A 24,024-nucleotide genomic window follows, 5' to 3' on the forward strand; every position below is an offset into this window, starting at 1 on the left:
ATCTTCCAGGTCCCACGGAAAAGGGCCAAGCAGAGGTCACTGCAAAGAAGTCTGGGAAGGAGCAACTGAAGAGGATGGAGCAGGAACAGGAGAGTCTCCACAGAAACTGTGGAGAAGCTTCTAAGAAAGGAGTAATCGACCATGTTAAACACAGCCGAGGAGTCTAGTAAAGTGAGCCCTGAGTTAGATTTGACAATTGGGGAGGCACTGGGACTCTGAACTCAATGTGTAGATGGAAACAAGCGGGGTGAATCATAGGTTCTTTGTGCTTTGGCCACAAAGATAATTTTGGGTACCAAGGTACAGTACATCTTTTCTGCCTGTGTTGACTGGCTACCCTCACCGCCTTCTCCATAGAAGGCTCTTTTGTTACAAAGGAGTCTCTGGGTACTGAAAATGCTTCACATGCTTAGCTGGTTACCCAAGGGTTGGAAGTTCCAAGCCACCCAGAAGCACTTCAGTAGACCAGCCTGGTGATCTCCTTCCAGAAAAATCAGCCATTGAAAACTCCAAGGAGCGCAGTTTTAGTCTGACATCCAAGGAGTTGCCATGACTCGGGATTCACTCCGGGGCGACTGGTTTGGTTTAGTGACAAAGCATTAAAGTTGAAAATCTTTTTCAACACCCTCAACCAAGGTAAGTACGAGGATGCAGGCTCATCACCCAATTATAACGCTGGACACTCGCGCGCCTCTTGTTGACACTGCGCAGCACTGCAACACCCCCGGGAGCCGCAGTGTGCTCTAGAAAAGGCGAGCGCCCACGCGATGCTTTCTGGGAAATGTAGTTGGACGACGGAGAACTACAAATCCCGGTACGCACCGCGCTGCAGCCTCGAAGCTAAGGGCGCTTTTTGGTGAATCTGTATCTTGACGGTCCGTGCCATCGGTCAGGCGACACAAGCCTGATTAAATTTTTATAAAAGGCTTTAGAGAAATAGGATAGCTCTCTTGCCGTGTGTACACGAGTGGGTTTTGGCTTTTTCATCTTCGTCAGGTATTTGCTGTGGCGAATCTGTCGTTGCGAGACCGTGACTAGGCGCTCAAGGCACGGACAGCTCGTGGAATCGGCGGCGGGAGGAAGGACGCGAGGGTTCCTGGGACAGCTACTGTTATGGCGGCGACCAGCCCCAGTGCTGGGGCCTCCATGCCCGACGCGGCGGTCTCCCCCGAAGCCCCGCTGCAATATAGCCTTCTTTTGCAATACTTGGTTGGTGACAAGCGTCAGCCCCGGAGCCTGGAGCTTGGGAGCTTGGGCGGGATCCCGAGTCCGGCCAAGAGCGAGGAGCAGAAGATGATTGAGACGGCCATGGAAAGCTGCGCCTTCAAGGCAGCGCTGGCCTGCGTGGGAGGTGAGGCCAGGCGAGGCGAGGCAGGGGGCCCTTGGACCAAGGCTGGGCTCTTGGACGCAGTGGGGGCGAGGGAGCTGGGGGCCGCGATCTCAACTCCGGTGCACCCTGGTCAGTGAACTCCGCCCCGCCCCGAGGTTACCTGTCGCCGGTGGAGGTCGGATCAGTGAGTCGGATACAAGACTCTAGGTCTGGAGCTTATAGCAGAGTTGATTTCATCCCCCCACTGGTTCATTCACTTCCGGAATAATTCATTCCATACATTGTTACGAAGCAACCGTCGGGCGCTGGGCGATGAGGAGACTGAGTCAGAGACTTGAGCGCCTTGTTTTTAGGATGAGCTGCAGACCTAGGCAACTGGACACACAAGAATCCCTAAGGCAGGAACTAGCTTGAGGTTCAAAGACCAGGAAAAGGCCAGTATGACCGCATAGCGGTGAGCAGGAGGGAAAGAAGGCCAGACTTGTGTGTTGTTGTTGTAGTTGTTTTTAAACTTTCTGAGGATTTGCATGTGTAATCTCTTGCCAGTGTGCCGGGCAAAGCGTTTGTCCACAATTACAGGGAACTTTCAACGAGTGTGAAGGACATTTTAAGACGTGAACGTAGTGCGTATGCATCTTTGCAGTATATCAGAAAGAAGAAAGAGCAAGACGGGAGCCATGTCTTGAAGGATTCAGGAAATGCTGGTAGACAGAAGAAGAGAAAGAGAGGGTGTTGGGAGTGGAGGAGGGGGTGTGGTTGGTGGTGTATTTCCTCTTAAGGCAGTGGTTCTCAACCTTCCTCATGCCACGACCCTTTCATACAGCTCCTCATGTTGTGGTGCCCCCCCAACCATAAAATTATTTTTGTTCCTAATTCATAACTGTAATTTTGGTGCCGTTATGAATCGGTGGCCCCTGTGAAAGGGCCCCTCAACCCACAAAGGGGTCGCGACCCACAGGTTGAGAACCAGTTTTAAGGCATTGGCCTTATTAGGTGCCATCAAGTAGACTCCAAGATCAGAATTAACAGAGAAGAACTGCCCCCTGGGGGTTATAGTCTCTCCTGGAGCTGACTGCCAGGGCTTCCTTAAGATCTAGGTGGGTTTGAATTGCGCTCCTTCCTGTTAGCATTGAGTAACCACTCCTTAGAGGAGTAGCGGGCCTAGCTTCCTAGGGGAACAAGTAGCAGTGAGTATGATGGCTAAGGATGGGATGGGATGAAGGAAAGAAGAGACCAGGTAGGGAGGCCATGGAGGAAGCTTCCAGGACGGAAGCTCCAGGATGCATGGTCTGGGTTTCTGCTTATTTTAACCTTCAAGCCTAAGTCTAATAAATTACTTCTATGAAAGGGGCTTCCAAAATTTTCTAGAAAAATTCCATTCTTTTAAAATTCAACCAGCAATTTTCTGAATGCCCCCCCTCCCCGTTTTTTTGAAATGGTGAATGGAGATTGCACTGCTCCAAGGTGGAAGTGATAAAGGGCCTAGATGGAACCTCTTTGAAATCGGGGAAGGAAGATTTTGCTCTATTTGCTGACTGGTTGTAGAGGAGAGTTCAGTATGAAAGAAACGGGCCGGTAGGCCCATATGAATTGGAGTTGGGTTACTGGAGAACTAAAACCGCTCACAGCAAACTGGATGACAGGTGCTTGTGATTTCATTGATCATCACTTTGACCTTGCAGTGATGACAGGACATCCAGGTGGATCTGTCCAGAAGGTTCCGAAAGGTCTTAAGTGGACGGTGCTGTGGCGTGTGACGCCAGGGAGGTGACTTAACCTCTCTGAGCCATGGGTGCTTCATCTGCGTTAGTTTAGAAAGGAGGGGCGCTAGTGTCTGCCCCCTCACCCCCAAGAAGTTGTGTGGCAAATGATAAACCACCAGAAGGCCTGGCATGTGGTGCCTCCTACATGACTATTAGTCCTGGTTGACTAGAGAAACAAATCCAGAGACACTCATATGTGTGTGAGACAGCTTTGTATCACAGAGCAATTGTATATGGAGAAAACATCCCCGCCCAGTCCAGATCAACTCCGAAAGTCCGATATTAGCCCATATGCCTGATACTAGTCTATAAATTCCTCTTCAGTCTCATGTAGCACATGCAATGATGCCGAATGCAGGAAGCTCACAGGCCAGTGGGTGCAAAGTCTTATGGATCCAGAGGCGGTGGAAGCATCTCAGTGCTAATATGCAGGGCTGCACGTGGCTCCTCCAGCTGCGTGTGGCTCCTCAACAGGAAGGTGAAGCAGAGAGAGTGTGGCCCACCTCCAGGGAGAAAGAGGAAGTTCCCAGAATCCTCATGATAAGACCACCTGGACAAGGAGGCATCCTGAGGCTGTGACCTGATTGACAGGCTAGACGCCACTCCCATACTTGTTTATCAAGTTGACATGAACGTATGTAACCACTACAGGGACCATGCTGACTGTCCCCATGGTCCAAAGATTGATTTGCAAAGGCTCATCGTTGAGTTTGAGGGGATCTAACATTCAGGAGAAGGTCGAACAGAAGGTCAGTGGCTTGAGGAATACTAGGAAATCGTTGAGGCAGTTCCTGAGCAGAAACCGTCCACAATGAGATAGACCCAGGATTGTGGAATTTGGAGATTAGGGGAGAAGAGAGTTGGCGTGGCAGGAGATAGGTGGGCAGTCAGTTCGGCTTCCCTGATGTCTACCTGAAAGGCTGTGTTCAAATAAGACAGCAGTCTGTGAAACACGCCACCAATAACACCTTGATCTCTGGTTTCCCTTAGGCTTTGTCTTGGGAGGTGCATTTGGGGTGTTCACCGCCGGTATTGACACCAACGTAGGCTTTGACCCCAAGGACCCCTACCGAACACCGACTGCGAGAGAAGTTCTTAAAGACATGGGCCAGAGAGGAATGTCCTATGCCAAAAACTTCGCCATCGTGGGCGCCATGTTTTCTTGCACCGAGTGTTTGGTGGAATCTGTAAGTGTCTCCGCCATCGGTAGTTCCAGCCTGCTGTCATCTCGCTGCCTTTAGAGGGAACTGCTTGGAATGTCATTCTTAGACAGCAGATCAGAAATGGCAGGTGCTTGCTGGATTGAATTCCTGGGAAGCAGACCCTAGTGGAGTGTGTGTGAGTTTCTGAGGGGGGTGGGGTGGGGGGTGGGGGGGGTGTCCTTTCCTGATGCTGCACTTGGAATGAGTGCTCTGGTGCCCCCTGCAGGCAGCATCTGTAAGCACATTCAAATGCAGGCACCTCAGGTTTCCCGTGGGGAGGGCCCTGCTGCTGGCCAGGAGGCCCCCCCCCCCCCCCCCCCCCCCCCCCCGGCTCTGAACTGCACTTCTCCCCCCCAGTACCGCGGCAAGTCGGATTGGAAGAACAGTGTCATCAGTGGCTGCATCACTGGCGGAGCCATCGGTTTCAGAGGTTCGTAAACAGCTCTCTGATGGTTTTCCTTTGTGGCCTCCGACAACCTGCTGAGGTTGACATTTCTCAGCAGACCAGGGTGCCAGGCTCGGCCCAGGGCCTCTGTGGACATTTGATACCCCTCCCTTCATGCCAGTGAGTCAGCATGTTGGCCTCTCAGCTCAGTGTGGGAAACTTGGTCGCATCTAGATCAAGTTTTCTTACCCTTAGCACATTGACGTCTTGGGCTGGTTCATTCCTTGTTTCTCCCCACATTGTCAGATGTCTGGTGGGTAAAGTGCCCCCCAGTTTAGAACTTAAATCGGTGATACCACCCCCTGGGGGAGTGCTGGAACCAGCAAGGGGGTGGGGGGTGGTAGATACTGCTTGTGCAGTCGTCTGGCTTATGGGCCAGATGTTTTCCTTTGCCAGGGGACGCTGGGTAATTTGTTTTTTTTTTCTGAGAAGGGGCGGTAGAGAATAAATTTGGGAACCTGTGGTCTAAAGAAGCCAAAAAAAGAGAGCTGTCACCATATTGGCAATCTCGGAGAAGACACACATGGGAATGTCCACCAGTAAGGAGATCCCTCCTGCTTGCTGGCCAGGACACCCCAGGAGCGTCGCTGGCTGGTGTTCAGCCTGCATATCCCATTTGCCCACGTACCAGGGGCTGCAGAACGTTCAGCTCCTTGCCTTCCAAGGACTCAGGCATTTTTCACATGTTAGTGCCCAGCTGTCAGAGGAGCCCTGGTGGGGTAGTGGTTACGTGTTGAACTGCTGACCCGCAAGGCCCGCAGTTCAAAACCACCAGCCATCCCAAGGGAGAAAGATGGGCCTTTCTACTCTGGTCAAGAGTTACGGCCTGGGAAACCCTCAGGGGCAGTTCTACCCTGTCTTACAGGGTCTCTGTGATTCAGAATGGGCTCAGTGGCAGTGAACTTGGTTTTGTCTTTCTGCAGTTAGAGATTCTTAAATGACTACTCACAGCAGACGGAGTGTAGACATACTAGATTATCAGCGGTGACAACAAAAACCCGAACCTGTTCCCAACCACTTTACCCGCTTAGCATGTTCATCCCACATTGGCCTGTGGGGCTCAGTGACTTGCCTCTCCCCAGAAGCAGCACCTAGGGTCCTGCCCCTCACCATCTGTTGTGCCCTGAAGTGCTCAGGGCCAAAAGGCCTGTTTGTTTCTCATCTTCTGAGAGCCGGGACTTGTTGCCATCAAAGCCTGCCTTGGGTCCTCAAGCAGCCATTTGTGATTTACAGAGTGGCTTCTCCTTTGGGCTTCCCATCACTCTGCGTTGCCAGGGCCGCTTTGAGCGGCTCAGCTCTTTCCAGGACTGCTTTGATCACCTTCCCAGGAATGTATTCCATAAACAACTCAGGGTAAAGGCCCTGTGCTTGCCTTCGATTCTGAGGGCTCGCCTGGAAGGGGCTGCTTCCCCCGCCCGGCAGTAGTTGAGCGGCTGTACATTTAGGTAAAGCGCCCTGGCTTCGGGCCCACTGAAGCTGCACAGAGGTGAGAGGTGGGGCGCGTGGAAGCGGCCTGCTGGCTTTCTCATGCCGGCTTGGCTATGCAGTCCTTTCTGTTTGCTCTGCAGCGGGCTTAAAGGCCGGGGCCGTTGGCTGTGGAGGTTTTGCGGCATTCTCGGCTGCCATTGATTATTACCTGCGGTGAGAGAGCATCCCCAGGGCCGGGAGCAACTGAGCTGGCTGAGGACGACTTCTTGCACCACATCAGGGCACTTGCTGGAGGACCAAGGCCATGGACCGATGTCCCACTTGTCATCCATGTCCTGAGGGAGCTGCTTGGCTGCCACGCCTGCCTAGCCGGGCTCCACGGAGCATGGGCTGGGCCCGCTTGGAGCCCCCCAGAGCAGACCAGGAGGTAACATGTTGGTGTGTAGGAGTTACTCTCCCAGAGCTTCAGAGCTGATCACCGGGGCCCTGTGGAGTCTGGGCCTGGTCTGTGCCAGCGCCTGCCCCCGGGAGCGGCTGGACCTGCCCTCCATGTAGCGGTCTAATGTATTTGTCGGCAGTCAAGCCCCCCAGCCCACCCACCCACCGGGCCACTTTGTTTAGTGTTGTGCCACCCTGGCTTTAAAATGTACATATGTATACTTATATTATCATTTAAAATGTTGGGTATTTTTATTTCCAAATCTCAGAATTTCAAAGGTGCCAAGTGACCCGAAGACTGGACATTTTAGGGGAAAGAGCTTTTGAGAAGCTAGCATGGCTGATGCTAAGAGTCTGTCGAGTAAGGTGCTGGCCTCCCCAGAGCCCCCCAGCCCAGCCACTTCCTGGGCTTCCCTGGGTAAGCCTGAAGGGGCACTTCCTCACAGCCCCTCCTGTGGGCAGCACGGCTGGGCTCCAGGACGCGTGTGGGGAGGGCTCTGCTGCGGTCATCTGACGACCGATCGAACCACCGCAGCTGTTGACGAAGACCACGTCCTTTGTGCTCCAGCACGTGTCTGTCTGTCGGCCTGTTAGGAACAGCCTTTCTCTGACATGAGCCCTGGTGGCATCATGGTTATGCGTTGAGCTGCCGTCCAAAACGTTCAAAGTTCAAAACTTTGCTGCTGGGAGAAAGACAGACGAGAGTTACAGTCTCAGAAACCCACAGGGCAGCTCTGCCCTGCCCTGTAGGGCCACTAGGAGTCAGCGCCAGCAGGGGAGCTTGGTTTTTGGTGTTTTTTCCTGACAAGCGTGACTGAGTGTCATTGTGCCCTAAGCAGAAAACGGGCCTTTACACCTGGGATTTGCCCCAGTGCTTCCTGCCCAGGCTGTGGTGGAGGCAACGCTGCTTCTGCTGCTGGTCCTTCTGGGGAACTTCTCTACTACCTCCCCCCCACCCCCCCACCCCCGCGTCGTCTAGCCCACCCACCATAACTGGAATCCCAAAACTTCACTTCCGAGTGCAGGCCTCCCAGGTGGGGTTGGGTGATGCTGTCCAACAAGGCCCGTGGCACCTCTCACTGACCATGTCTGCCGCTACCTGGGCTGAGTCTGTCCAGGACCCATGCCTTTCAGTTGTGAAGTCAGTTTCCTGGCCTGCCCCTGCAGTACTGCTTCCACCTGGCCCTGCAGGCCAGGCCCCCTGAGCAAAGGTGGAACTGCTGCCCTGGAAGAGGCAGCCCAGTGGCTGTCGGGAGCCGTCAGCTCAGTAAACCCAGCCCTGTCCACTCTGACCAGTCAATCAAGAGAGATGAATAGCTTCCTGTTTCCAATGGCGAGGGAGCCAGCATGAGCTCATAAAACAAACACCAATACACCCTCCCCCACCCCCCCGCCATCTGTTGCCAATCGCCAGAATAAACAGGGCCCTTGGCGGGTGAGACGGCATCTCACCCATGGTTCTAAAAGGGAAGCTGGGATCCAACATCTCCAGCACTTGGATTCTACCCGAGGCTGCCCCAGGATGGGCACTTAGAAAGGATGAAGGATGCGTTGATACCTCAAGATGCCTCTTTCTCGAGGAGTTCCTTGCCCTCACGAGAAGGCACACCCAGGGCCTCGGGGCTCTGCACGCCAGGCACCAGCAGCGACCACTGGCTGCTGACTAACCCCGGGGCTGCACCCCACCCCCCAAGCCCTGTTCCCCACAGGCCAAAAGGAAGCCGCTAGCCAGGGAGCTCGCTAGGTGAATCGGTCCCTGGGAACATCTGGATCCAGCTGGCAGAGTTAAATATTTACATTGGTGGGCTTCCCAGGCCTGCCGCGAATACAAACATCCACACCGCAGGGCTGAGTTTTGTGCAAACGTTGGGGCTTTGCTTTTTTATTAACATTATCCTCTCACATGGTTTACATCAATTTATAATAATCTACATAAGTTGAAACAGAACATAAGACAAAAAAATATATCCTTACCAACTTATTAAAGTCAAATATTACTGAGGGGTCCCATCCCATCTGTACCAGCAAGGACTCCGGGCAGCCCTCAACCACTGCAGGCACGAGGCTGCTCGGGGCCTGGGCTGCACAGTCGCGTCTCATGGGAACCCACAGGGCATTTCCTTGGGCAGCTTAGTCCAGGTCTGCACCCATCCCACCCCCTCAGGGGGTGGAGTTTATAAACGGGACCCGCCTTCCGCCTGCTCCCACTTTGCCTGAGCAAGTACGGGGCTGCGGCAGCTCCCTGATGCCAAGGCACAAACCTTGGTTTGGGGGAGGCACTCACTTTGGGTTGCAGCCCGCCACTGTCCTTCACTTTGGACGTAAGCCAGAGAGCTCTGCCACCTCAACCTGGGTGTGCCCAGCAGAGGCTCCTGGGACTGGCACCCCCTCACTTCCACCCAGAGAGCAGGGCTCCTAGCTGAGCTGCCAATAGGCAGCAGGTAGCATTTCTCTCCTGGGATGTGGACAGGTGTGCCCTTCTGCTCCAGACCTGGCCTTCAGAGGAGGCCTGGCCCTCACTGGGCCAGTGATCAGCCCCAGGGCCACAGACCCTGCTGTAAGACGTTGCCCTGAGCACTAACTGGTACTGCTCTCCCTGTTCCCATGGACCAAGCAGCTGCCCTCTTTCAGCTCGGAGGCTTGCTCTGGCTCCCGCAGCCAGGGAGCCCCTGCCCTTGCTGACCAGTGGCGACAGCCCTAGGAAAAACTGCTCCTCCCCAGGCTGAGCAGTGAGGAGGCTCTGCGCTGGGCATGAAGCCTGCTGATCCCGCCCTCTGGTGCCTGTGCGCCCTCCCCCTACACGGGTATCTCCAAGAGCAGCAGTGCTGAGCCTGGAGCAGCAGCGCTCGGCTATGAGATCTAAGGCAAAAGTACCATGGGTATGAGGGTGCCTGGTGAAGTCAAACCTAGGTGGAGCCACCTGAGCTGCCCTCCCAGAAACCTGGCCCTCTTAGCAAAGCCCCTGCAAGCCCTTGCTCCCAAAGGCTGCTCCCCCACAGCCCAGGCACCTCCCTCAGCAGCCTGGCTCTGCCTGCCCCGCACAGTCCTTCCTGACCCTCTGGCTATAGCAGGGCACACTTTGTTAAGTCTTTACACTCAAAAGGAAACATTTGCGGGGGAAGGAATAGAAAAGAAGACCCTCCCCCCAAAAAACAGTCAAAAATGCCTCCCTGCAGGCAGGAGGATAGAACAGCTAAACACCAGAAACGGAGATTCTGACGGAAATTCCAGACCCCAGCTCTCCAGCGCTGTGCTAAGCTGGGGATTAGTGTGGTTCTGTCTCTGGTCCAACATTTGCACAGGCAGCGAGGCCAAGGAGATGTGCTTCCACACGGGGTAAGGAGACGGCCAGGGGCCGCTGCCACCACCCCCGCTGCACCCAGGGCCAGAGGGTCCAAGGTGACAGAGCAGAGCCAGGGCCTCCTGTGCATGCGGGTGGGAGCAGGGCCAGGAGAGGAGGCCCTGGCCACAGTGACACAGCCAAACAAGCCCCGCCTGGAGTCCAGGGGAAGCCAAGGTCACAGGAAACGGAAGAATGAAAGCAGGCTGTCTTTTGGGCGACCTGCCTGCTCAGTGACAGACATAAGATGATTCCCGGAGGACGGCACAGAGCGCATTAGACACACGGAAAGCCAGGGGTGGGGGGCAGCGGCGGTGAGGATCAGGGCATCTGGCTTTGTACAAAGTGGCAGGAGAGGTGCGCATCGTCCAGTTCCTGGCAGTCGGCTTCCCTGTAGTCGGAATGCTAGGCCTGGGGGTTTCTACTGCAGTCTTTAAAGTCAGTATGGGGCCTCCCCCGCCGGAGAGGGTGGCCCCCCCAGCTGCTCCGGCCTCAAGCTACACATCGGTGGAGAAGTACAGGGTGTTTCGCTTCAGTTCTGCGAAGGAGATGGGGGGATGCTGCAGGTAGTAGAGGAGGACCTGGACCTGTGGGAAGACAGGGGAGGCTGAGGCTCGGGGGGTGGGGGGAGGAGGGGGAGGGGGCTTATCCCCTCTGCTGGAGGTGCCCCACCTAGACCTTGACTGGGCTGGTTTGGAAATCTCCCTGCCTTGGAAGCCCAGCTGGGTTTGCCCATCTTCAGCAGCAGAGGGCGCTGCAGGGCAGAGGGTAGGGACCCGGGTCACTGAACCTAGGCAGGCTCTAGGTTGGCAGTCCAGTCCTGGGTCAACTGGAGCTCCAGAGCTTCCAGGTCAGGACCAGGGCTGGGCTTCCCCCCCTGGCAGGGGAATGGGTTCATACCCTGGGTCTGGGAGGGGCAGGGCTGTCTTGGTGACACCCTACCAAGAACCCAGGAGGGGAGGGTGCAGGGTACCTGTGCCATGACATCGTGTGACCAGATGTCTGCGGCCGACGTGAGGTGCGTTTTGCTCTCCACTTCTGAGGGTCTCAGTAACGTGGGGCCAAACACGGTGGCTAGGTTGTGCAGGGACATTTTGTTGATGGGCTCCTTTTCAGCAACCCTGAGCGGGAGGGGAGACAGGACAGCTCAGCACCACTCTGCACCCCGGGGCCGCAGGAGCTGCACTGGGCTCCCTGCATCAGTTGGCAGCCTGGGCCCAGCTGGGACACCTTCTCTTGCTCTGTCCTTATTTATGCATTCCTGCAGCACATGGCCAGCCCCCCAAGGGTCCACAGATATCACATCAAATGCCTCTGTGTCCCCAGAGTGACCCGTCCTCACCCTCACCACACTCTCTGAGGCAGGCCAGGCTGTGGCTACTGTCACCACCTGCTGTTCACAGGCCACGAAACCGAGGTGCAGTGAGTTCCAATGGCTTGTGTCCGAGGTAGGCTGTGAGCCGGGGGCTGCCTCCACAGGCCACACTCTCTACCGCTCTTGCTTGTCCCCTGGCCAGGTGGTGGCCAGCAGCCGGGACGAGAGTCAGAATGGGCTGTGGCAAGGTGAAAGGTCAGTGGGCCCGGGCCCTAGAAACAGGAGCCCACTAGATCTGAGCCTCTATCATCCCAGCTGGAGCCCAGGGGCTCTCCTTGGGATCCCAGGGTGACTGCCCTTTGGAGGTCCAGCTTCCCTCGCGTATGTAACAAGGCAGGTGTGCTGTGGCTCTGTGCCCAGAGGGGCAGGCGGGAGCTGCCATCAGAGGCTGGCATCCTGGAGGGTCCAGTGACACTGTACATCCGCTCTCCCTAGTCAGAAGAAGGGTTTCTGAGCTGAGGCCTCCGGCCTGAGCTGCACTGCTCACCCACTCGATAGGACGACGCCATTCCCACTCTCTGGGCCAGCCCGGGATGTGCCCACTGGCTGCCCTGGAGACAAGCAAACAAACACTGCCATGCCAGGAGGCAGCTGTACATGTGTACATGCACATACACACACACACACAAACATACTCTCTGCCCGGGCCAGGGGCCCAGATGTGGGAACAGGCTGTGCCCGAGCCCCAGTTCCCAGGGTGGAAAACCTAATGGATTTTCCTTCCCCACTCCTCTCAGAACTCGCCAAATCATCTGGGGATTTGGGGGGTGGCTTTGGTCCTGGCCAAACCAGAAGGAAAAGCCTCCTAAAGGGAAAAACAAGACGGCAGCCCCGAGGCTTGGCTTCCAGGTCTGAGCTGGGCTGGCCGGGCTAGCCTAGCCGGGAGCCTGGCCCAGAAGAGCAGCCTCCTCCTTACAGCCCCTCGTCCTGGCGACCCAGCTCAGGCACTCGTGCCTCGGGGCAACCTGGGCTCAAGAGTGACCCTGACGAGGATGGGCCTTGGCAGCATGAGGCCAAGTGCCATCAGACACGCACAAGCTCACTGCCGTCCAGTTGATTCCTGCTCACGTCGCCCCTCTGGCCAGGGTCACTGCCCTGCGGGCTCCTGGGCCTGTACGGGAGGGGAAGCCTTGGCTTTGTCTTGCATGGTGGCTGGTGCTTTCCAACTGCTGACCTCGGGGTTCTCAGCCCAACGAGTCACCCACTCTGCCACCCGGACCCCTCAGCCAGATCCAAGAGACCAGACCACAGTTCATTCATCTCCACAGGCTGGGTGAAGTAGAGCCAGGATGCCCCTTCGAAGGGACAGTGGTGAGCCTGCCCAAGGAGCTTGGGTCGGTGAGCAGGCAAGGTCACGGCAGGCTACGTGGAGCACAGTCAGGAAGACCTTCAATGACATGGATTGACCCCGAGGTTGCAACAACGGGCTCAGACGCAGGAGTGTGTGAACGGCACTGGGCTGGCGGCGTTCCACCTGTGTTCTGTTGGACCTATGGTGGCTATCAGTCGGCACCGCACAGCTGGGGGTAGGGGAAGTGGAAGCCTCTTGCTCAGGGTAGAGAGTGCCTTTGTAGGGAGATGATGACATCTGGCGGCGGATAGAGGTGGCGGTTACGGTGAGTGAGGCACTGAGTGCCTGTGCACTATACACCCACGTGGGTTCAGGCACCACGCGAGTGTGCTTGTATTTTTCCCACGAGAAAAGGGAACAGGAAGTAACAAACTGAGTGACAGACACCCTGACGGCGCTAATTTCAGCATGGATTTGCAGGGCTCCGCTTCTGCACCTCTCGGAGTGTGCATGCGAAGGGTCTTGGCTGAGGATTTGGAGTCCTGGACTCTGGGGCCGAGCTGCCCACTTAGGGACGGTCCCGCTGCGGGGGGAGCCTGGGTCTTCTCATCTGTTCCGTGTGCTGTCGGGGCCACTGGGTGTCAAGCTGCTCTGACTTGGATGCACCACCACCAGCTGTTTCCTCTGCCCCAGCCGTTACTGTTCGGTGCCCCCCACCCATCCTGATTCCTGACGCCCCACGGGTGGAGTGCAATAGCCGGCTCCACAGAATTTTCAGGCCATGATTGCCAGGCCTGGCTTCGGAGGCGCCCCCGGAGAGGCTAGCAGTCAAGTGCGTAACTGCCAACACCCAGCAGGGACTCCTGGGCCCCAGCACACCTGTCCCTACAGAATAGCCCAGCAAGCCTAGTGCTTACCCCTTTTGTCACTCAGTTTCCCCTTAGAGCCCGACTGGCTGACTGAAGCGTAACACGTTGCGCAGACTGAGAACTGCTGGCATCCATGGCCAGGGTCTGAGCCTGCTGCTAGAGCACCAATACTCAGAGCACACGAACGCGAGGAAGGGGAGCTGGCCCGGCCGAGGCCAGTGCCCATGCCCACAGAGGGACAGTGTGTCCTGCTCCAGTTACCTTTTCAAGTGCTCCAGCAGGAAGAGGAAGGTGATGAGGTTGGGGTCGGGCAAGGAGCGGAGCAGGTGCATCATGCAGTTTTCCTTGGCAGCAGGGTCTGACAGGGCTGGGGACAGAATGGGGTGGGGACAGGGCTGGGCTGGGCTCGACTCCCAGGGAGCTGACCTTGCTGGCTGCTCGTTCCCAGAGGCGCCCTCACGACTAGTAAGTCAGCCAGAAGGTGGGCTGGGGGTGCAGGCCCCCTTGGTCCCCTCCCTGCCCAAACCCAGCGTGGTAAGGCTACATTTAAGACAAAGGTGCTGTCTGCTGCCATGGCATGAGTGACTTTCAACTATCTCTGGGCTGGAGTGTGGGGAGTGGCCTCTGGGCCCCCCCTCCCCATTCCTGTGTTCTAAGGAGCCCTGGTCTCTGTCTGTCCAGAGTTGGGCTGGCCTGGATTTGGCCTCCTTGCTCCCTCCCTCCCCCTTCTGGAAGGCTCTGTACAGCCTCCTCAGGCGCTCAGGGCCTCATCAGGCTCCTCTGGAGCAGGGCAGGGTTTCCCAGCAGCCTGAGTTCTGTGTCCAAGAAGGAAACACAAAGGGCGGCCCGTGGGGACGTGGAGGGGAGAGGGCCCAGTTTTCAGAGCAGCTTCCCGCAGGCCACCAGACACCCTTGAGGGCACGCTGGGAAGCACCAGTGAGCTGGGCCCCACCGACACGGGGCCCCCGAGTCTCACCGATGCCCTCCATGAAGGCGGGGTAGAGGCGGTCGGTGAGGAGCGGCTCGGGCAGCTCCCGGAAGTAGAGCTTGAGGGTGCCAGCGATGGCATTGATGTCCATGTCACTCAGCACGAGCAAGATGTCCTTATTGTCTGTGGAGGACAGTGCAAGGTCATGGGCTCTGCGGGCTTCACGGGCACGCCTCTGTCCCTGCATCCCTGCCTGCACATGTTCCAGCGCCCACGTCTGCCCTGAGACAGCCCAGCCTGGAGCGCCCCACGCACTTCACCCCTGGTGGTCTGGGCTGCCTCTGTTGGGGGCGGGTACTCTGCCACCTCCCAGGATCCTGGAGCCACAGTCACAGCACATGGAGTGCACGCTCCCTCCCACTGGAGTCCCCCCACTGCCAGGCTCCTCAGGAAGGCCCTGCATATGTCACACCTCCAGCAGAGCCTCGGTGGCCAGCATGTCCCCAGGACTCTGCTCCAGGCTCCAGGAACATCTACTTGGGAGCTGCTTAGGAACGCCCAGGGGGCCACTGCTTGGCCAGCCAGGCCATCAGGTCCCTATCGAGTCCCCAGCCACCACCACCGAACCAGCAAGATTTGGAGACAAGACCAGAAGGGGAAGCCCCCTCCTTAGGCGATCACAGTCAGTGCTTCAGGAATCGGGGCCTGAAGATGCCAGGGTGGAGCAGAGCCCACGGCTCTACTCTCCCCTCAGCCCATAGAGCAGGAAGGGCTGGACTGCTACTGCAAGGTTGGTGGTTCAAACCCAGCAGCCGCTCCACCAGAGAACAATGAGGCAGGCAGCTCTTGTAATGATTTTAAAAGCCTTGGAACCCTATGTAGGGGTCATTATGCTTCAGAACTGACTCAATCGATAACAGGGGTTTGGGTTTTGTTAAGATAATTGCGGGACGGCTCTCGCCACAGGGGCTCCGGAAGAAACCTTCCCACCCCGGCCGGTGCCACTCGGGGCTGTAAACCACAGGCTACATTGGTCAGTGCAGGCCTCCTGATGACCCCGCGTTTCCCTGGCGCCAGCCCCCCACGTCTGCCTGGGACCCTGCGTGGGGCCTCGCAGACTCACTGGCATCAAAGACGGCCTTGAGCGCCTGGATGTCCGTGGCCACACCGGATATCCGGTAGATGCCGACCTCCTCGATGCCACGCTTCTCCACCTCCTCCACGCACTGCCGCACGATGTAGGGCACCTTGGAGCGCTCCCGCCTGCGGGGAGGGGCAAGGAGTGGGGTCAGATACCAGGGGAGGGCCTCCGTCACGGCCACACCCCCACATCACACCCTGCCGCCTCTGTGGTAGTGAGGTGGGGGCAGGTCCTGGTGCTCCAAGGACACGGCTTGGCCGTTGGAACACCCCACTGATCAGGAGACCAGGGGGGCAGGGGTTCCCAGGAAAAGTGGACCGGTCTAGTGCTGGCTTGCACCCTCAACACTTCCCTGGGCCACCCTGAGCCTCCCAGGCAGCAGTGGTGGGGACCAGATTGGACGGTGACTGATTGGGTGATAGGCACGGTGGGGGGGGGGGGCGGTATCCACAAGCAGCACCTACTTGGTCACCACGCTGATCTTCACGCCAAAGACGCCCGTCTGCTTCTTGGATGGGGTCCTTTTCAGACTCATGTCTCGGCTGGTGAATTTCATGGAGAATTCCACTTTGATCTGTCAGGGGTGAGGCAGGCACACAGCCCAGGGCATGAGTGCCCAAGGCCCCCAAGAGCCATGGCCCCTCTCTCCCTCCCCGCGACTGCAGGCACCAAGGCTGCCTCTGGCGCCCAGGGCTCCTTGAAACAGGAACATGGGCCGAGGTGGACAGAGAGGGGCAGGGCAGGACGGGGGCAGGGTGGACCACCCACCCCAAGAAACGCTTCCTATGGCCCCACTCACCCCATTCATCTCAATCACGTCCGTGTGCCAGTTCTTGGTTTCCACGGTCTGTGGGTCCAACTGCAGAGAGATGGCAGATAGGAAGTGAGTGGGCGAGGGCCGGCCCGGGAAGACTCGACCAGTGTGCCCCTGCTGGCTGACCCCTCCTGCCAGGCAAATGCAGGCCCCACCAGAGACTCTCCTTGGAACCCACCCTTCCAGGGAGGCTGCAGTCCCTGGATGGCTCCCCCAACAGCCCATGATGAGCTAGGACACACACTGATAAGGCTCTTCTGTCCATCTTGCCTCTTGGACCCCTGACCATCCCCCCAGATGGGTGCCATCACCCTTTTTGCAGATGCAGAAACTGAGGCACATAAAAGGTAAAGCCACTTGTTCAACCACAAATAGGGCAGTCCTGAGGGTCCCCGGCAGTGTCCCTGCAGCACATGGGAGGTGGTGAAAGAAGGGGGGGCTGGGTGAGAGAAGCTAATAGCCACATTTCTCTGAACCCAAGTTTGACAGCTGGCCCTGCCTCTTCCAGCTGTGTGGCCTTCAACCTCTCCCGGCCAAATGGTGACAGAACTGGCCTCTGTGAGGAGGCCCTGAGAGAGGCTGGGGCCCCAAGGAGACTCCGGCCACAGGGAGGGCCAGAGGCAGCCCTTCGCAGGGGACCATGCAGGACTCGAGCTCTGACATGGGCTGCAGGCGGTTTTTCTGGTGCCCACAGGAGCCTGAGACACTGCGCCATCCCTGGGATGTTTTTAAGTTGGCAATGGAACACTCCCATGGCAGTCTACCGAGCTGCAAGAAATATCACTTCCAGAGTATGTAAATATTGACATCTGAAAATAAAATGGTTACATCATGCCTTCATGTGTCCCCACTGGAATCTAAATACCATCGTGATCGGATACCCATCATCACCCATTAGAAAAGTGCATGAGCAAGCGCTTCTCCCCCGGGCCGAAACCCAGCCCCACATTCCCCTTCCTCCCCAGATTATGCTTCCAGCCTGCTTCTCTCCAAGAATTGGGTGCTACTTTAGACGTTTGTGTTAAAGCCTTGTCTCACCACGCTTCCGCAGAAATAGCTGTGCAAATCTGAGCGATCCGATTCCCCCAGACGCCAAGGCTCTCACTCAGGACACACGTGGAGGCCGTCGTGACCATGTGGTGGTTAGGGCAGAGCCCCTCACTCATGGTGACTGAACCCAGGCACACGCTGGAACCAAAGGCTGCCCAGTCCTGCACCATCCCCGCCACCATACGTTCCGGCTTGGGCCACTGTCATCCACAGGTTGTCACTGGCCCTCGGCCACTGACAGGTGGGCGGTGGTGAGGCACTGGGGTCTTCTGTGCGGAAGGCAAGACTTCTACCACCAAGTCACCATGATGACGGCTATTGTGGGCTGTCAGTCGACGCCAGCTCATCGCGAGCCTAAGTGGCAGGCTAGAACTGCCATCGAGACTTGGTTGCACGGTAGTCTTTAAGGGCCCTCCTCCCCAGGGTGGCCAACACGTCTGAAATCACCGACCTCTCAGTTACCTGAAAAGGGAGCGGGGGGGGGGGGAACTCTTCTTATACGGCAATGCCGTTCTTTGAAGGCGCCCTGATGGTGTAGCGGTTACACCTCGGGCTGCTAAGCACAAGGGCAGCAGTTTGAGACCAGCAGCAGCTCTGGGGCAGACAGACCAGGCGTCCTGCTCCTGCAGGGCTCACAGTCTCGGAACCCCTGGGGGCAGTTCTCCCCCATCCTCTGGGGGTGCTGGCAGTCGAGGGGGTGAGGCAGTTCTTGGAGCTCTGGCCACATGATGAGGGCTTCCACTAGTTTGTAGGCAAATCAGTACCATTCCATTCTGTTTTTCCCACACACCCTTTGAGGCTACATCAGGTTTGCCTTGAATAACAGCATGTAGGAATGATTATCAACCACCCTTCATTTCAGCTCACCCCCGAGTCCGCCACCGTCAGTTTCGTGGCGGGCACAGAAGGAAAACCATGTGACTTCTGGAGGCATGGGTAAGCTGCTCATGGTCTCTTACCCTCAGAACCCACGCCAGCATTTCAGATACCCTCGTGCGGTGCTCAGGGGGGCTGTTTCCTGGGGGTTCCCTTTGTGGAGGAAGAGGGGATGGGAAGAGGCCTGTGCCCAGGCCGGAGCCACGGACCTGGGGATGGCTGTGCACCTTGGGGGCATGTGTATTGCAGGTAGAGAGATGCGGCTCCACCAGCCACAGCCTCCCCACAGGAGACACTTGATCTAGATTGCCGCATCGAGGGCTGGGCCCTGGGGCTTCTTCAGCACGAGGCTCGTCCTTCTGATACCTTCTACCACCCACACGGCCTCGCTGGGGATAGGAGGCACCCAATTCTCTGCTGGGGCCTGCCTCTGCACACGGTTCCCTCCAGGCCCAGGCCCAGCTTCAGCAGTCAGCTCACAGCCGGGAGAAGACATGGGGCAGAGAGGAGAAGGGAGGGCGGGACTTGGGAGTGGGTACCCGGTTTGGGGAGGTATGCAGAATTAGCCAGTGCTGTGCTGAGTGCCCCCAAACTTGCTTTCCTGAACCTCCCTCTGAATTTGTTTAGATCCCAGGCCCTCACTGGGCTGACAGCACAGGTGGTCCCTGGTCGTTCTTCAACTGACCTGAACACTGGGTCTTAGACACAGGGCCTGGGGCTATCCTGGGGGGCTGTCCCCCAGCAGTGGTCACCAGCTGTTGTTAGTGGTCATTGCCCGACTCACGGCATCCCTAAGGGCAACGGAACTAAGCAGGGCCCAGTCCTGTGCCCACCCCATGACCAGTAGGGGACCAGACTGCTGTAAGCCACAGCATTTTCATGGACTGGTTTTCGGAAGTCGACCACATCAGGCCTCTCCTCCTAGTCTGTGTCAGTCTGGAAGCTCTGCTGAGATCTACTCAGCGTCATGGCAATACATGAGCCTCTGCTGCCACGCGGGTAGCAGTTCTGCAGATGAACCAGCTGGGAACGGAGCCCAGGGCTCCTGCATGGTTGGGGAGAACTCACTGGAGCCAAGAGGCAAAACCCCAAACCGAGCCCACTACAGTCTGGTCCTGATGGGACCCCCAAGACTACAGTCCTTAGACACCCCTCCAACCTAGAACTGAATCCCCTCCCAGAGGTCACCTTTCCGCTGAGCAATAGCCAGACAATGTACAGTGAACAGAAACTGCCCTGACCAGGCTGCTCAGAACAATCAGTCCACGGGGGCAGGTTTTGCCCCATACACCCGTCAGAAGGCAGTTTGGGCCGATGGCAGTGGGCACCCGGGAGGAGGTGGGAAGCGTGCAGTCACACGGAGCAGCCCGCAACTCAGGCCACAAAACAAAATGTGCATACATCATCAAGTGGAAATGAACCTGCCCTGTGAAACCTGCCACCCAATCTAGAATGGAATGTTGACAGACAAACTCTCCAACCAAACCCACTGCCACCCAGTTGGTTCTGATTCCACAGCCCTGCTTAAAAAAAACCAAACATAGATCTTTATTAAGCAAAAATATCAAAATGGGAAGCTAATTTTTTTTTTCAACTTCGTCTCCACCCTGGTCTCCACATGTCTAAGGTGCTCCTCCCATCTCACGCAGTCTTCTCCGAAGGGCCCTTCCACTCCCGTCCCTCAAGGAGCTCCGGTCACATCCCTTATTCTGACCTTTTTTTAAAAAAACATTTTATTAAGGGCTCATACAACTCTTATCACAATCCTTACATATACATACATCAATTGTATAAAGTACATCTGTACATTCTTTGCCCTAATCATTTTTTTTCTTTTTTATTCCGACCTTTTTAATGGCACCTCATCCACCTGTCATACAACTCAATAGTTGTTCAATCGCATCGAGAAGAACTGTACAATCGTTACCGCAATCAATTGCAGAACTTTTAGAATATGGTTAAATCGCCTTTAAAACGAGTTACGCAATCACAATCAGTCCCAGTGCTCCCTTCCCACTCCCGTCTTCCTTGTCTACTCCCCAAATCGCCTCACCCTATCTCCCACCTCCCACCCCTCCGTCCCCTCTCAGCCCTTGGCTCAGTTATTATCTGGATGCATCCACTCCGCATAGAAACAGTAAGACACAAAGTATAAAGTGGTAAGGATAAAATAATAACACCAAGATAAAATATAAATAATGAGTGAGAAAGAAAAGACCACTCTCGATATTTAAAAAGCCAGGGGAGATTTTTTGCATGGGACACGCAAGAGAAACTTGCACCGAGAGCAAATTCGGTTGGGTCACTAGGGAGGTCAGCTGACCAAGTGTCAATGCGATCCAGCATAATCACAACTGCCCTCGGAAACAGTAACGGGAGCAATGGTTCCCTGAGGGCACGAGAAGGGTCACTCGGGAGCTGACAGCACTGACGACTAGAACCCCACTCGATGGGATCAAGCAACAAACTGTCTGTGAATGGATAGATTGGGTTCTATTAAGGTCAAAATCCCTATTATATAGAAAATAATAATTATAAGGGTTCCTGGGGGTAGGGAAGGGAAGGGATAATGGGGAGCTGTTATCAAGGAGTTCAAGAAGGAAGAAATGGTTTGGAACTGATTGTAGTAGCAATTGTACAGTGCTTTTTGATGTGATTGATCTATCTGTAAGAGCTCCCAATAAAATGAGTAATCAATTAAAAATATTATAATGACCTCTATCTGATAGCAAGGCTGCTGCGACCCTGGCCTGTGGCTAGTGGGGGTCTGCCAAGACAATCATCTTTATGTAAGCTAACTGCCTGATCTGTCTCTGATGGGCCAGCAGGGGGGTTTGAACCACTGACCTTTTGGGTGAGCAGCTGAGTGCTTAACCACTGTCCCCCTGGGCTCCTTGGCCATTGGGAGAGCTCCTAACTGCTTCAGAAACATTCTGGAGCAACTGGCTCCTTCTACAGCTAGTCTCGCTAGGCATCAGCATAAACTCCGGACTGAGTCCCCGCTCCGGGTCCCTGGTAGCAACATGTGTGAAGTCCTGCCTGGCTCCCTGTGTCTCCTGCAATGTTCCCACGCCCAGCAGGAGTGAGGCAAAGGCAGCGTGGGAATCAGAAAGGGCTTCCACTCACTGGTCAAGTCACTAAGCTCCCTTTCCTCGAGGGCATCCACACCGACCTCTGGGATGTTCTGGGAAATAACCACCGGAACTGTGTGCGCAGCCCTAGATGCCTCCACATTGCAGCCTCTGCGGCTGACGCCAGACTACCTGCTCCTGTTCCTGGATCGCCACCCCACCTCCAGGGAGAGGGGGGGGGGGAGGAAGGGAGAGAGAGAGAGAGAGAGAGAGAGAGAGAGCGAGAGCGAGCGCTGGCGGCAAAGCAAGCGTCCTGGACTCACCGCTTTGCTTGGCTAACTGTGCCAAGTCCCAGCCTGGCGCCGGCCTCTCTCACTGTTTACTTGAGGTGCCAGGCCTCCTGGTGCATCGTCTGCAGGGTGACCTGGGCGCTGGCAACTCTCCTGTCCTCACCCTCACTCCCATCGCTTCTGTCCCCAACAGACAAGCAGCAAGCCTGTGTTTCCTGGAAGCATCCGAGACTGGGAGAGCAGTCCCCAGAGACTAAGGCCTGGCTAGCCCCGCCTCTTCCTGAGCATCTTCCCAGACCATACCACACCTCCGGCATCTTCCCTTCCCTCCCCTGCCTCCCTACGGCCTGCAGAGCACCGGTGCTCACCCCACGTACCGGCCTGCCCGTGGCCCGAGCCCCCCCACCCCGTGCAGCTGTCCTGGCTTAGGCTACTGTACAGCCCTCATCCTGGCTCCTGCTGCAGGGGTGGCCCTGGGAACCCCTCTGGGAGGCCTGCCCAGCCCCCGCCGGACCCCAACAAGGCAGCTCTGTCTCCCTGGAGGCCAGCAGCCGTCAGACACCAAGTCTATTTCAGTCTGTCTTTTCAATACAGAGAAGGGAGGGTGAGGAGCAGAGAGAGAAATGATGCTGTCGGGACAGCGGTGGCTATTTATAACCCCTGGGAAATGTGGACTTTGCTATTTCCTGATTAAATTAGCTCTTGGGGTGAGGAACGGCCCCTGGACCATCGGAGGAGGGGCACCTGACAGCTCTCCCTCCAGAGCATGGGGCCCAGAGACTAGGCACAGGGAAAATCAGATTACTTCAGGGTGGCAGACAGGCGGGCTTGCGAAGGGCTCGGAAGGCAGAGGGCCTCTCCTTCCACCATGGGGTACGTATGCTCATGCACACACATGCATGCACGAGACGGCAGCAGGGCCACTGCACTCCCTGAAGAACATTATGAACAGCCACTGAGAGAGAGCCACTGGCCAGTCTTTGCAATTTCAGGACTCCACCGCCAGCCCTCAGGGTGGTGTCTGGGTGGGGACCAGGGGCTCTGGGAACAGAGCCCTGGGCCCTGTGGGATCCCTGCGTCGCTTGCAAGGTCAGGGAGCCCAAGGCCGGTGGTTGGGGTTCACTGTACCGCGTTGCAGTCCTGGCCTGATGCTCAGGATAGGAACATCGCCATGGCCGGCAGGGACACAGAGAACTCAAGAGTTAAGGCTTAGCCTACTGAGCGAGGATGCTCTGTGAGCACATGGCCCGCCCAGATGCCGGGCATGGCTGCAGACCCGGGCCCCTCCAAGGGGGCTAAGCCACAGGTGGGAAGGAGGTACCCTCTTCCCCCTGGGCTCTCACCAACCTGAGGGGACCCCAGCAGGTAACCTCCTTCCTGCTAACTGGGGTGCCCCTGTCCAAGGCTGTCTCCAGTGGCTGGGGTTGAAGAGGCAGCCAATGAGTGTGCTGCGCTCTCAGCTGGAGGCTCCTTCGCTATTCTGTAGTAGGCGGCAGAGGCCAGGCTCGAACCTGTGTCCATCTCACTGCTGGGCCTCACTCTGCACTCTAGACATGCTGCATTACAGCCATACACTGCACACGCTCTATCACATGCCATATACCACAAGCTTACCTCTACCACATGCTTCCCACAATGCTACACCACATGTTATACATACACCAAGCACACTTACTACACACAATACCATGCTCTCTCAACCGTGGCTGCCATCCTGGTCCGGGCGTTTCTGCGGCCCTTCCTACAGCTCATGGGGAGAGCAGAAATGAGCAGCCAGAACAGAGGGTGCGTCCCAGCGGTTCCAGTGGCCGACATTCTCAAAATAGACCACCGGGCTTTTCTTCCTAGGTGGTTCTAGGTGGATTCGAACTGCCAACCTTTCCGTTAGCAACGCCCATGTGAACTATCTGCCCTACCCTAGCCTGTGGTGGCCCCTGCCTGACCACTCGCAGGCTCGCTCAGTGGCGTGGGAGGCCTGTGGCAGGAGCCATCAGCGAGCGTGACTTTAGAGGCCCACTTGCTGGCAGGGTCCACGAAGAGAAACGTCACTGAGGGTGCCCAGCGCCCTCATGTCTCCCTCTCCCTCCCTCCTCACTGCCCCTCTGCTCACCTCTGAAAGCCTGACACTAGGCCTTCCCTCCCCACCCCTTCCACCCCCGGGGGTCAGAGAGCCCCTGACCTCCTTGCCTCTTGGTCCCTGGCTGCAGCCCTTCTCTCACTCCAGGCCCCCCTCCCCTTTGTCTCCCTCGGCCCAGGGGGTGAGGGCAGTACACAGAGGGGGGACTCAAAGACCCAAGCTGGCTTTAGGGCTACAAACACAGAGAGCTTTTGAATAGCAAGGGCAGCCAGACCTGACACGGCAGCAGCCACCCC

General features: G+C 56.7%; 2 protein-coding genes across 5 annotated transcripts in view; one reads left to right on the forward strand and one right to left on the reverse strand.

The window, feature by feature from the left end:
- Nucleotides 1-1,051: 1,051 nt before the first annotated feature.
- On the forward strand, nt 1,052-17,167 carry TIMM22 (translocase of inner mitochondrial membrane 22). Of its 2 annotated transcripts, none has more exons than XM_075561257.1 (4): nt 1,052-1,351; nt 4,084-4,280; nt 4,653-4,725; nt 17,059-17,167. In XM_075561257.1, exons 1-4 carry the CDS (start codon nt 1,114-1,116, stop codon nt 17,064-17,066), a joined length of 516 nt encoding a protein of 171 aa, XP_075417372.1. In that variant the 5' UTR covers nt 1,052-1,113; the 3' UTR covers nt 17,067-17,167. The 2 variants fall into 2 exon arrangements, with proteins under 2 accessions (XP_075417372.1, XP_075417371.1); XM_075561256.1 differs by lacking the exon at nt 17,059-17,167 and adding an exon at nt 6,309-6,846 and having other exon boundaries at nt 1,055-1,351.
- Nucleotides 8,460-24,024, reverse strand: part of ABR (ABR activator of RhoGEF and GTPase) — a 216,054-nt gene continuing 200,489 nt past the window's right edge. For all 3 annotated transcript variants that reach the window (XM_075561252.1, XM_075561253.1, XM_075561255.1), the window contains 7 exons: nt 16,350-16,409; nt 16,015-16,124; nt 15,533-15,672; nt 14,458-14,592; nt 13,743-13,848; nt 10,920-11,067; nt 8,460-10,533 (listed from right to left, as the gene is read on the reverse strand). In XM_075561252.1, the coding sequence (XP_075417367.1) occupies nt 10,444-10,533; nt 10,920-11,067; nt 13,743-13,848; nt 14,458-14,592; nt 15,533-15,672; nt 16,015-16,124; nt 16,350-16,409 (789 nt within the window). In that variant the 3' untranslated portion in view covers nt 8,460-10,443. The remainder of the gene's footprint in view (nt 10,534-10,919; nt 11,068-13,742; nt 13,849-14,457; nt 14,593-15,532; nt 15,673-16,014; nt 16,125-16,349; nt 16,410-24,024) is intronic.

The sequence above is a fragment of the Tenrec ecaudatus genome, chromosome 10 (assembly GCF_050624435.1).
Source record: "Tenrec ecaudatus isolate mTenEca1 chromosome 10, mTenEca1.hap1, whole genome shotgun sequence".
Taxonomy (NCBI): Eukaryota; Metazoa; Chordata; class Mammalia; order Afrosoricida; family Tenrecidae; genus Tenrec; species Tenrec ecaudatus.

Bases quoted from the DNA above. Each gene is read 5' to 3' on its own strand.
- TIMM22 (XM_075561256.1), top strand. From the start codon at position 1,114: ATGGCGGCGACCAGCCCCAGTGCTGGGGCCTCCATGCCCGACGCGGCG. The intron at 1,352-4,083 runs GTGAGGCCAGGC...GGTTTCCCTTAG, and splicing joins AGCGCTGGCCTGCGTGGGAG to GCTTTGTCTTGGGAGGTGCA. The intron at 4,726-6,308 runs GTTCGTAAACAG...TTTGCTCTGCAG, and splicing joins CGGAGCCATCGGTTTCAGAG to CGGGCTTAAAGGCCGGGGCC.